This window comes from Mirounga leonina, unplaced genomic scaffold, assembly GCF_011800145.1.
Source record: "Mirounga leonina isolate KUSES-001 unplaced genomic scaffold, KU_Mleo_1.0 Mir_168, whole genome shotgun sequence".
NCBI lineage: Eukaryota > Metazoa > Chordata > Mammalia > Carnivora > Phocidae > Mirounga > Mirounga leonina.
Genome location: NW_023270426.1, coordinates 44,958,133 through 44,971,942, shown reverse-complemented (window position 1 = coordinate 44,971,942; position 13,810 = coordinate 44,958,133). Strand labels below are relative to the sequence as shown.

General features: G+C 34.0%; 1 protein-coding gene across 2 annotated transcripts in view; it reads right to left on the bottom strand.

Moving 5' to 3' along the window:
* Window positions 1–13,810, bottom strand: part of FCHO2 (FCH and mu domain containing endocytic adaptor 2) — a 127,346-nt gene that overhangs the window by 40,593 nt on the left and 72,943 nt on the right. For both annotated transcript variants that reach the window (XM_035014624.1, XM_035014623.1), the window contains exons 10-13: window positions 12,367–12,439; window positions 8,986–9,010; window positions 2,006–2,063; window positions 1,578–1,753 (exon numbers count right to left, since the gene is read on the bottom strand). In XM_035014624.1, coding sequence (XP_034870515.1) covers window positions 1,578–1,753; window positions 2,006–2,063; window positions 8,986–9,010; window positions 12,367–12,439 — 332 coding nt within the window. The remainder of the gene's footprint in view (window positions 1–1,577; window positions 1,754–2,005; window positions 2,064–8,985; window positions 9,011–12,366; window positions 12,440–13,810) is intronic.

The window sequence follows — 13,810 nt, the reverse complement described above, 5'->3', positions numbered from 1 at the left end:
GTTGTACATGGAAAGAAAAAGACATAGTGTACATTTTAGAATTTAAAATATCTTATTTTCTTAGTCTCATAATTTGTCTATTCACTTCTGAATCATACCTAAAGTCTATACACCTTAAAACACAGGCAGAACATTGTTAGGGTAAGGGACATGACCTAGATAAGCAAACTGGCCAGCAAAATATACTCAAACTATCCTCTTTTCAAACCCAATATTAACGATTAAAATTTCCTCATTATTTATTTTCTCAGTATGAAAGTAATATGTTCACCATTTTTTAAAAAATAGAAGAGAGAAAAGTACAAAGGACAGAATTTTAAACCATTAATGATCTCACTACCCAGAGCTAGGTGTTTAATGTTTTGGCATATATATTCCCCTATAATTTGGTTTTTATTTTATTTTTTTTATTTTTTTAAGATTTTATTTATTTGACAGAAAGAAACATAGCGAGAGAGGGAACACAAGCAGGGGGAGTAGGAGAGGGAGAAGCAGGCTTCCTGCAGAGCAGGGAGCCCGATGCGGGGCTCAATCCCAGGACCCTGGGACCATGACCTGAGCAGAAGGCAGATGCTTAATGACTGAGCCACCCAGGCGCCCCTAATTTGGTTTTATTTATTTACATATATTTTTTAAATTAGTTTTGCTCTTACACAATAAAGAATTTTTAATGGTTTCATAACTTCATTTATATAATAATAGTAATAAAATTATATCTATATAATAATAATTATATCTATATAATAATCTGGGCATTAATCCTAATGTTAAAATAGCAATAAATAAAATAGCAAACCTCACTTCAGAACTTTTTGGTAGAAAAAAAATTAAATGCTAAAAGTGCATGACTGAGAGAAAAACACCTTTTCCCAAATACATACAGACTATTTAAAATACATAATTAAGTAACAATATGAAATGGGGAGAACTTTTATTCTCCATTATCGAGGAGAACAGGTTTAATATCAATTATGATAAGCATGTACAGATAGACTAAATTGTCATTCTAAGCTTTTTCCCCCATAGTTTAACATTCCTGAACTTAGAGTATGACATCAATGGAAATATTAGTTACAGCAATTTTTTTTTCCTCCCTCAAAACCTGTTAAGTATGGTATCTTAGAATTGAGGAATTGACCATGATCACTAAAAATTTTTGTATTTGCCTTTTTAAAATATAAAACATATGGAAAAACAAACGTTGCAGTTACAAAAGCAGCAGACATATAATTTAATCTTTAAATCCCTTTTTACAGAATTCCCATTCACGTAAGGTTCATAAAATATGGATGAAAATCTTTAAAATTAGATGAGGAAAAGATTTTCTACATTTTTGTTTCCTTGTAAAACACTTTCAAAGGGAAGCAAAACTAAGCCAAACTCAAGTTTATTTGCCTATATAAAAATTAAAAACTATATACCTCAATAAAATGGAAGAAAAATTATAAAATATTTCCTTATCCAATATGCTTAATTAACTGTTGCTAAAATTAACCAGATGCAAGTAGATGAGGTAAAAAATAAATAAATAAAGGCTTCTATGTAAAAAGCACAAACTTGTTCATTTTCTTACTTACGGATATTGCTGGGGAGAGCGTGATATTTCCTATAGACACTTTTAATTCATCCAAGGAAGCCATTGTGTGATGGGAGTTATTTGGATGCATAGGTTTGATCTGTATCCGATACTTCTTTGGTTCTTCATCTTCAGAATCAGAATCACTAGATGAGTAGAAATGGTTCTCTTTGGTATGTGAATATTAGTTAAAGAATTTAGTTTTTAAACTATCTTAACGCATAACCAGTTTTTCACACATTTATAAAAAGGAATATAAACCTTTAAGAGATCAGATGGGCTTTAACAGATACAGAACTACTAACTTTCATTAGTAAAAACATGTCAAATGAAAAATATGGAGTCACATTTTTAAACAACAGAATACTGTGTTATAATGGTCTACTTATACACACAATCCATAGGAATATCCAGATCATAAAAGGATATCATTCTGATTTGCTTCTGGTTTTATACTATAGCCTTCTTCATCTACATCAGGAATGTTCTATGGGAAGAAGAAAAAGACTTACTATAATGATGGCTCCAACTACAGAAATATAAAAGATTAGCAAAACAGCTTTACCTTTTACAGCAGCTACATCATTTATCAAATAACAACAGGTTCATAAAATTAGTAACACTGGGAAAGTTCTATCTTTTTGGTTAAGTTAACTTCAGCTCACATTCTGTACTTCACTTGTCTGAAAGAGAAAAGCACTGCAAAATGAAAGGGGAGAAACACTACAAGGAAGAGAACAGGTATTCAGGCAGGAACACCAGGCAGTTCTGTAACCAAAATTTCACCCAATTCTTTAAAGTGAAGAAATAAAAGCACAAGACTGTATGTGTCTGGAAATGAGAGATGATGAAATCAGAGGACTGGCAGGTTAAATAAATGGAAATTTTATCAAAAATACAGAATTAAAAAAAACAGAAATGAAAGATGACCAAAAAAATTAAAACTACACTAAAATATTGTCCCTTACATGAGACAGGCAAAAATTCAGATGCTCAAAAATACACTCCGTTAGCAAACTGTGGGAAAATGTACTCTTATACTTTGCTGGTATAAATACAAAATGGTACAATCCCTACAGAGAGAAATTTAGCATTATCTAACAAAAACAGGTATGTATTTATTACTCTCCCACCCAGAAATTCAATTTCTAGGAATTTACCCTAAAGATACACCCCAACAATTTAAACACACATATGCAACAAGTTTATTCATCAAAGATTATTTGTAATTCAGAATTGCTGGAAAGCACCTAAATGTCCAAGCATAGTTGAATAAACTATAGTACATACAGAAAACAGAGTACCATTTAATTATTTTTTAAAAAATGAAAAAAAGTTTCCATGAACTCACTGAAATGACTTATAGGAAATACTGCTAATTGAAAAAACCCTAGAAGTAAGAAAGATGGGAAAATTTAAAAACACAGATACCTGCTTATCTTTATGGGAAGAAAGCCACTGGAAGGAGAAATCAGAATACAATGAAGTTGGTTACCTCCAAGGGATGATGATGAAGTCAAGGAGGGACACTTCTCTAAGTATGCTATGTTGAGATAATATTCCTGTTTTTAGGAATATTTAAGTAGTTAGGCATGAAGGGCCATAATGTATAGAATTTATAGTGAAATGGATCAGAAAAAAACTTATACACACATGAACACACGCATGTAAGAAGAATGCAACTGTTACAGCAAATGTAATAAAAAGTTAAGGGTATACAAGTGTTTTTATTTGGAAACTTTTTTTAAGATTTTATTTATTTGAGAGAGAGCGAGCACCTGCAGAGGGATGGGCAGAGGGAGAGGGACGGGCAGAGGGAGAGGGACAAGCAGACCTCCCCCACTCCCTCTGAGCAGGGAGCCCATGTGGGGCTCAATCCCAGGACCCTGAGATCATGACCTGAGCCGAAGGCAGATGCTTAACCGACTGAGCCACCCAGGCACCCCAGAAATAACTTCTAACTTACAAAAAAAAAATACAAGAATAAAACAATTCCAAAAAGTTAAAAAAAAAAAAAAAGATCAGCAAGAAATGCCAAGCGATCAGTTGCAAATGGAGAGCCAGTATTCTTCTACTGGTAAAGTTCGCTGTTCTTCCTCCACTCACCTGCTTAAGCTCAACAAAAGGCACAGCACAAAGTCAAGGAGAACTAAGAACAGAATTTACATGGCTACAGCTTCCAATCTGAATAAAAAGTCTACTGTAGCCAGCAGTGAGTTAATAGACTGGATTAAAATCTACAAATGAAAAATCTAATAGTAAAGAGCAGATTCCATATATTAAAAAGATGACAAGTATATAGTTACATCCCTAGAACTAGAGTATTTTGAGTTCTACATATGGCTTGCTTTTATGCAAATAATATTTAAAAATACTTTAAAAAATAAACTTTACCAAATGTGAATTCATTAGAAGTCAGAATTAAGGTTTTTATAAAATACTTGATTTTTATTCCCAGTACCCTAGAAACATACCAGATGTTTAATCCCCTAGAAGTTCTAAGGATTTGCTGATACTACTTTTAAATTTGTTTACAATACATTATACAGTACATGTAATAATTTCAAATAATACTGAGCTGTTTTCTTTTTTTTATTAACATATAATGCATTATTTGTTTCAGGGGTACAGGTCTGTGATTCATCAGTCTTACACAATTCACAGTGCTCACCATAGCACATAACCTCCCCGATGAATACTGAGCTGTTTTCTATAGGGCTGAGAAGGGGCTTATGGACGAACTTCTTGAAGATTACAACTATAAACTCTGGTCATAAAAAAAAAAAAACAACAAAACTATCTGAAGGTACTAGAGAGTGAACTAGAGGAACCATTTAAAAAATCTTACAAAATTATATGCTAAAAAACTATAAATCATAATGGAGTTGTAAAAAAAGGTTCAAATAACCCACAGGGAAGACAGGAAAAAGAAAACAAAAACAAAAACAGAAAACAAAAAATGACATACTTAGCCCTGATATGTCAATAATTATGTTAAATATAAATTGTCCAAATGTAACGAAAGACAGATTGGCAGAACAGATTAAAAAACATGACCCAACTAGATGCTATCTACAGCACATAAGAAACTCACTTCATATGTAACAATATAGGTAGGTTGAAAGTAAAATAATGGAAAAAATATACCATGTAAACATTAAAAAAAAGGTGGGGTGAATAGAATGATTGTCCTTCTGTTAGATAAAACAGACTTCAGAAAGAAAATTACCAGGGTCATAGAGAGACACTGTCCATACATGATTCTTCAAAGCAACTTTTTTCTAAGAGCCAAAAATTAGAAATAACTAAATGTCCTATGATAGGTGAATGGTTAAAGCAAACTTTAGTGCGTCTGTATCATGGAATACTATTCAACAAAAAACTATTCATACACACAATAATCTAGAAGAAACCAAAGAATTATGCTGAATGAAAAAAGCCAATCTAGGGCGCCTGGGTGGCTCAGTCGTTGAGCGTCTGCCTTCAGCTCGGGTCATGATCCCAGATCAAGCCCCACATCGGGCTCCCTGCTCACTGGGAAGCCTGCTTTTCCCTCTCCCACTCCCCCTGCTGTGTTCTTGCTCTCACGCTGTCAAATAAATAAAAAATTAAAAAAAAAAAAAAAAGCCAATCTGAAAAGGTTATAATAGGATTCCACTTAAATAACATTCTTGAAATGACAATATTATAAAAATGGAGAAAAGATTAGCTGTTGCCAGAAGCTAAGTGATGGAAGAGAAATGGCTCTAAAAGAGCAATCCGCACAACAGACCCTTGTGGTAATGGAAATGTTCTGCTTTGTCTGTATTAGTGTCAGTATCCTAGTTGTGATACTATACTGTATTTCTGCAAGAAGTTATCAGGAGAAAGCAGGTGAAAGGTACATGGGACTGCTCTGCACTATCTTTGAAACTTACTATAAATTGATTACTTCAAAATAAATCATGATTCTCAGCATATTAGGTTTTCAATGCTAAACTATTCATAGAAACTTGTTATTAATAAAAACTTACACAATACCTGTTTACACCTTTGTCCACTCAATCCATGATTCCTATTTAAAGACCCTACACTGCTAGAGAAAACATTAGGCCAAAGCAGTATGAAAAAAAGAGCATGTAACTTCACCCAACTATCTTAAAGGCAGTTTTGGATAGTGGTGGTAGTGACTTAAAAAAATAGGCTTGGACAGAGCTCTCTAGTTAGTGGAATATTCCTCAATCTCTGTTTACAATGGGGAGATTGGCTAAAACTAAAAGAAAAGAGCAATTCACACTTACTTGGTCAACCTTTGAAACATACAGTCCCTCAAAATAATTTTTTAATTACACAGACCATTTAAAAAAGGAACAGAAATTAAACAATAATTTCCCTAACAAGGCAGACTATGGCTGTTTTTAAAGTAATTATTAAGACTAGCCATAGGGGAGCCTGGCTGGCTAAGTCAGTAGAGCATGCAACTCTTGACCTCGGGATCGTGAGTTCAAGTCCCACGTTAGGTATAGGCCTACATTAAAGAAAACCAAAAAACAAAAAGACTAGCCATAAAAAAAAAGTCATAAATAAATAATAATAGGCCATAAATAAAACAAAGAATGAAAGCCTTTTCTCCCTGCGGACCACCACTATAATCCCGCTCCCCAAAGGTAACCACATTTAAGGATCTGGTAACACATTCTTTAAAAAAAAAACAAAAAGAACAAAGATATCTACCCATTTATATTTTTAAAACAGCAATTACTTAAAAACCATACTTGCTTTTCTTTAGTAAGCTCTTTCCGTATCAGCAGGCAGGGCAACCTAATTCTATAACATCTGACTACTACAGTGAATGTTTAATAATTTATTTAACCAATGTCCATTTTGATGGGTGTTTTCAGTGTTGAGTTAATACAAACAATGTTGAAATAAACATCTGCTTCTACTTCTCCCTCCCTCCTTCTAGTCTCCCTTATCCAGGGAGGATACATTCCCACACTCCAGTGGATGCCTGAAACTGGGGACAATAATGAATCCTATATACAGTATGTTTTTTCCTACACATACATACCTATGATAAAGTTCAATTTATAAATTAGACACAGTAAGAGATTTTTTTTTAGGCACAATAAGAGGGTAACAACAATAACTAATAATAAAATATAACAGTTATAACAATATACTATAATAAAAGTTATGTGATGGGGTGCCTGGGTAGCTCAGTCAGTGAAGCACCTGCCTTCAGCTCAGGTCATGATCCCAGGGTGCTGGGATCAAGACCCACATCATGCATCATCAAGGCTCCCTGCTCAGCAGGGAGTCTGCTTCTCCCTCTCCCTCTGCTCCTCACCCTGCTCATGCTCTCTCTCTCAAATAAATAAATAAAATCTTAAAAAAAAAAAAAAAAGTTATGTGAATGTGGTCTCTCTCAAAATATCTTATTTTACTGTACTCACCCTTCTTGTAATGTGAGATAATAAAATACCTACATGATGAGATGACATGACGTAAATGATGTAGCAGGCACTGTGACGTAGTGTTAGGCTACTAATGACCTTCTGATGATATATCAGAAGGAGGATCATCTGCTTCTGAACCACAATTGACCATGAGTAACTTCAACCATGGAAAGCGAAACCTCAGATAAGGCGGAGGGAGGGGGGGAGCAACTACTGTATGCATGTATCTTGATCAAGCACATACATATAATTTGTGAATATAGCCATAACAGTAAACCTCAAGCAGTAGGACTGGAGAGTCAAAAAGAACATGCATTTCTTATTTGAGAAGACACTTGCCAAACTACCCATAAGACAGATTATATCAATTTACATTCCTACCAATAATATGAATATACCAAAACTTTTGCCAATGATAGGTAAATATAGGAATTTCATTCTAATTTGCATCAGAATGAGACTACTATTCTGAACAACATTTCTTATGGTTATTTACCACTTCTATTTCTTTTTATGAAAATAGCTTCTTTTTATCATGATGCCCTTTTCCTACTGGGACAGTGCTCACCTTTAGTAATGATTTGTATAAACTTTATAGAGGAAAGTAGCCCCTTGTTACATGTCTTGCAAATATACTCTGGCAATTTATCTTTACTGAATCAAATTCTTCAATGATGTATTTTTTTTAAATTTTAGATGTTTTCTTTCTACACAAATTTATCAATCATTTCTTATATGGCATTAGCCTTATGCATCCTCTTAAAAGTCCTTTTCTAATTCCAGACAAGTACTGATTAAAAGTTCAAAATTGGTTAATACTGATCATTATAGAATAGTATCAATGAGCTGACAGGATTACAAATGTTTTATTTAAGGGAGTATATATAAAACATGAAGTATTAAAGTAGTTAATTCAATACTGCAATCATCAAATAAATTCTATGCATAAATAATTCCAAAATGAAATGCATGATGAATACTAAAGTAAATGTCAAACACATCTGCTAAGTTTTTCATTAATTAGTAAACCAAGAGTATCAAAACAGACAATTGGTAAATTAAATGTAATTCTAAAACACTCTGATGATTTTAACCCTAGAGCTCACTAGAAATCTATTTTTCTATTTTCACTATACATTTACTAAGAAATCATAATTTCCTTATTTTAAAGAAAACATACTAGTTTTATTTAAGTTACATAAAACACAGTATTTCACAAAATATCTTTATCTTGGTACACCATTATGCTATAAAAGATCAAAATGACTTGGGACCAAAAAACACAGTAATTATGCAAGCAAGAACAATAAGCAAAGGAGACAGACAGCTGGACTCTACTACACTTAGCAACATGACCAGAGTCTAATGAACAATTTGAAAAATGTGTCTGTCTACTCATTACTTACATCATTTCATAAATCTACTCTCCCACTGTAACCGCAAGGAGCTCCATTTAATGTCTTCCTCAATTATATATAAAGAAATATATTTAAATAAAAAATATAAACAAACTTTCTACAAAACAAAAAGCACAGAAAAATACTGACCATGATTATTATTATGTTTTTCTAAACTGATAATCTCTTAAAACTCAAATGCTTGAATAGATAAAATAATATTTTAATGATCAGGAATACAGTAGTAAGAGCATCACATTTTAAAATAAAGTATGCAGATCTGAGATCTGGCATATTTCCCAAGAAAAAGCAATATGGTATGGTATCATGCAAATTTTAAAAGTAAAATGTCCACTTTACAAAGGTAGGCAGAACTACCTTCTATTTAATAGAAAAACATCTAGTAATATAAAGCCAAAAATGCATCTGTAAAATAATTTTAATAGTAAATTTACAATAAGCTGGTTACTATTTTTCTTGGAAAGATTTGTTAACAACTCAACCCAAATATATTGGTTATTCCTAATGAAAACAGCTAATGTACATGGTTTATATCAAAGTAAAATCAACTTACAAGTGAATCTGCATCAGGGCATTCCCTATTAAAATAAACAAAATATTAGAAATAATCAACTAGCAGATCTGTAATTATAGTATATTGAAAGTGTTTACGTTATTTAAACATAACTTCTATTTAAACTTTACAAAGATACTTAGAAAAATCAAATCATGAGGATTAAAATATACCAAATGATTTTAAAGTTCAAAAGAAGGCATTCCTATATCCATAATACATGGCAAAATACAACTCAAACAGCTTACAAGTATTTTAAAAATTTGTACTTCAAAAGCACTTATTTTCCATGAGTATACACATGAATCATATAAAGGAAGCGGTCAGTCCTACAAGGATTGCTACTGGCTTTTAATTCTTCAGGTAGAGAAAGTTGTAAAAAAGAAATTCTAAGAAGAAAGCTTAGCTTTTTAAAAAAGTCTGTAATTTTATTAATTGATAAATATAAGTAAATAATATTTTACAATATATTCTTGTTAAAACTTCAGTTTTATTTGAAGTAATATCCGTAGCTAGCATATATATAGAAGCCAAACCATTTTTCTCCATTTATGTTAAATGAGTAGTCAGAATTCTGCTTGAAAAAGCTTTCTGGTCTAATATAGTAAGTTGTTGAAAACTGGTATTTTATCTTTTAACTGATAAATATTAATTTGGATATAAACTAGCGAAGTGTTTTGAATGTAAAACTAAAACATAAAGTAGACCAACTTTCTCAACCAAATAAAGACCTAACTCCATAAAGACACTGAGGCCATGAGGAATAAGGTTAGAAAAATTTCTATATTCATATTCTAGAATAAATTGACTAACAAAAATTAGAGTGAACATTTAAAAGGCATTTGGATTAGTTACATATTCGGTGGCCTGAGACAGTTAATGCATATAATATCAGAATCTGCCACTTCAATAAGAGACTGAAAACATACGTATTAAGTATACCTTGAGAGCCCAATGAACAATAATAAAAAGTACTAAATTAATATATAGGATAAATAGGTCATCTCTATCTACCCAAAGACTAAGCACAAACCAGAGAAAAATCTACAAACTGAAGAATTTTGTTAAAGGAAGACAGGATGGAATAGACTGAAATATTGAAAATAGAGGTAGATGACTACACTGCTCTTAATCCAAATGGAAGCACCAAAGAGGGTAAACGCAAGCCTCTTGTGTCTTTATAGCCATTTAAACGTCACTTAAAATTGCAAGTTTTGAAAAAGAGCTTCCTTATTACTGGTATATTCCTATGCATACTCGGAGGAAATGTTCCAGAAAAGGCACCATAATAATAAATTCAATGCATCTACGGAATCAAATCATTTAAGATACTGGAGCACTTCTACTTCCTTCTTTTTTAAAAAGATACACAAGTGTCAAAGTTCCAAACAGTTTATTCTCTGGCTTTTAGCCAGAGCTCTCCAGTCTTTGTGGCGAAGCACTCATCTGTTTGCTTTCACAGTGGGCTGCAATGAGACCTGCAGTTGAAGCCCCAGGAAGAGCAAGCTCTGAGCAAGCTCTGAGCAGGACCCCTCTTCCACAATTGCTGGTATTTCAAGCCTTCAGGCTATGCGAAGAAGCATTGCCATGAGCCTCAGGCATTTCAAACAAAGCGATTTCTAACATTTTTCCTGCCTGCAAGTGTTGAAATAACGCAATCATGATGCAGTTGTTTAAGCACTGGTTTTTGGCTCTGGTCTTCTCAGTGTTTGTAAAAAAACATTCCAATATCCAAGTGGCCTAATGATAGTACTGGCAAATTACTGACCATGAAAAACTATTTTAAAAACACAGAATAAGGGCCGCCTGGGTGGCTCAGTCGTTAAGCATCTGCCTTCGGCTCAGGTCATGATCCCAGGGTCCTGGGATCGAGCCCCGCATCGGGTTCCCTGCTCCACGGGAAGCCTGCCTCTCCCTCTCCCACTCCCCCTGCTTGTGTTCCCTCTCTCACTGTGTCTCTGTCAAATAAATAAATAAAATCTTCAAAAAAAATAAAATAAAACACAGAATAAGCAAAAATATTGTACACTCCCTGGACAGCTGTGAAAACCATATATTATAAAAATATTGGAATTTAAGGCCTTTATTTTTTACAATATACCCACAGATGAACTGGCCACATTTATAATTTCACTTACAAATCAACTCTTTAGATTTCCGTAAGTATTTCCAATGTTATAAAAATAGATTGGATTCCATCTCCTTAGCAAAATACCCGCTTCATAAATGCTGAAAAGACATTTGCAGATGAGATGGTAACTACAGATATAAATTACTTTGCACTTGGTCTTAATTTGTTAACCAAGTAAAACTTGGGAGAGAGGAAGAAACAGAAATTTGGGGCGGTTAGACACTCTGAGAAACTCAGATAAAAAGAATCTAACTAGGTAGGAGATAAGAACACCCAAAGCACAAACTGTTCTCTTATACTGAAAATATGAGTGCCTATAACAGCTCTACTTATTATGCTAGAGAAGTAGGGATTTTAAACAAATTTTCAGCCAGTGTTACGCAGTTAACAAATCATTTAAGATTTGATTAGCATCCTGTCAATCTATATAAGGTCGAGAAATTAGAGAAAGAAAGATTCCAGTTTGTCTCTTGTAAATCATAACTCTTAGAGATTCTCAACCCTAAGTGTATGTTAGGAATCAGACAGGCTGCTTAAAACCAAACCAAACCAAAATTATGCTCGGCCTCACACCCTGAGAATCTGGTTTAATTGGTCTGAGGTGGGGCCTGACAAATATATCTATTTTAATTTTCCCCGTGGTTCTAATGTGTAGCCAAGGTAGAAAACTTCATTTACCCAATACTTGTTGTATTTATTATATGCAAATTATATATTCTTTGTATATTAATTTTTAAAATACGTAAATCATATTTATACTCCATCCCCCATCTAAAAATTGATGACCTAGTATAAATGTTTAAGACATGTTAGCACCTTTGTTCTCCCCTATTTTCTATTTATGTGTACATATATCGCTGTGTGCCTCTATGTTTAGACTTGTCTAGAAGGATTTTCATTAAATTGTTGACCATGGCTTTTTTCTTTCGCATTAAGACTTAGAAGAATTTTTAGTTTCCTCTGCACTTTGGTTTTTTAAAATATGCATGTATCAGTTTATAAAAAGGGTACCTTTAAAGTTTCAATTTCAAGACACTAAAGCTTTCATCTTAAAATTTTAAAACAATAAGTAAAGTTAACACTTTTATCTAAAGCCAGAGGAGCTAGTAAATGTATTTAGAAAACTATATTTTTCAAACCTTAGACATACATATTATGAGTTATTTCTGATGGAATTTTTTCTTCTCAAATTCAAAACAACAGTCTTATTCTTAGTAACAGAGGATTTTGACAATATGTAATATACTTACACAGACTCTGCATCCTTTTCCTTTTTAATTATCCCTGGCAAACCAAAAGTCTTTCTTTTCCTTGGTTTTATACCTTAAAATAAATATATATTGTTACAGAAAAAATAACTTGTTGATCAATATATTTATGAATCAGGATCTGAGGTGCCACCCAGGTACCCCTACTATCCACATTTTACAACAAAGAAAGCTGAAGTACAGAGAACTTAAATAATTATTGCTTACAGGAACTTAAGAAGTTAGGAACTATAAGAAGTCTAGACACCAGGGCGCCTGGGTGGCTCAGATGGTTAAGCGTCCAACTCTTGATTTCAGCTCAGGTCATGATCTCACTCCACTTTACAACTTGGGGTTGTAAACTCAGGTCATGATCTCAGCTCAGGTCATGAGATCTAGCCCAGCAATGGGCCCCACACTGGCTGAGGAGCCTCCTTAAGATTTTCTCTCTCGGGGCGCCTGGGTGGCTCAGCCGTTTAGCGTCTGCCTTCGGCTCAGGTCATGATCCCAGGGTCCTGGGATCGAGTCCTGCATCGGGTTCCTTGCTCGGCAGGGAAGCCTGCTTCTCCCTCTCCCACTCCCCCTGCTTGTGTTCCCTCTCTCGCTGTCTCTCTCTCTCTCTCTGTCAAAAAAATAAATAAAAATCTTAAAAAAAAAAAAAAAAAAGATTTTCTCTCTCCTGGAACTGGAGTGTATTATGCTAAGCGAATTAGGTCAGTCAGAGAAAGACAAATACCATATGCCTTTACTCATATGTGGAATTTAAGAAACAAAACAGATGAACATAGGGGAAAGGAAGAAAAAATAAAATAAGATAAAGAGAGGGAGGCAAACCCTAAGAGGCTTTTTTTTTTTTAAGATTTTATTTATTTATTTGAGAGAGTGAGAGAGAGCGCACAAGCGGGGAGGGGGGGGAATGGGCAGAGGGAGAGGGAGAAGCAGACTCCCTGCTGAGCAGGGAGCCTGATGCAGGGCTCAATCCCAAACCCCGGGATCATGACCTGAGCCCAAGGCAGATGCTTAACTCACTGAGCCATCCAGGTGCTTCATGACTCTTAGATACAGGCAACTGAGGGTTGCTGGAGGGGAAGTGAGTGGGGGGATGGGGTAACTAGGTGATGGGCATTAAGGAAGGCACTTGATGTAATGAGAATTGGGTATTACATGCAACTGATGAATCACTAAATTCTACCCCTGAAACTAATATTACACTATATGAGAACTTGAATTTAAATGAAATCTTGAAAGAAAAAAAAAAACTCTCTCTCTTTCTCCCCCTCTAACCCTCCCTGTCCCACCCCCTCTCTTAAAGAAAAAAAAGTCTAGGCACCAGAGCCCCTGACTTCTCCAATGAGAACCTTATACACAACAGCAAACCTTTTCTCCAAATTCTTACATAAATGTTGGAAGAAAAAAAATAGAAGATTGTTTTCAAATTACTTCTAGT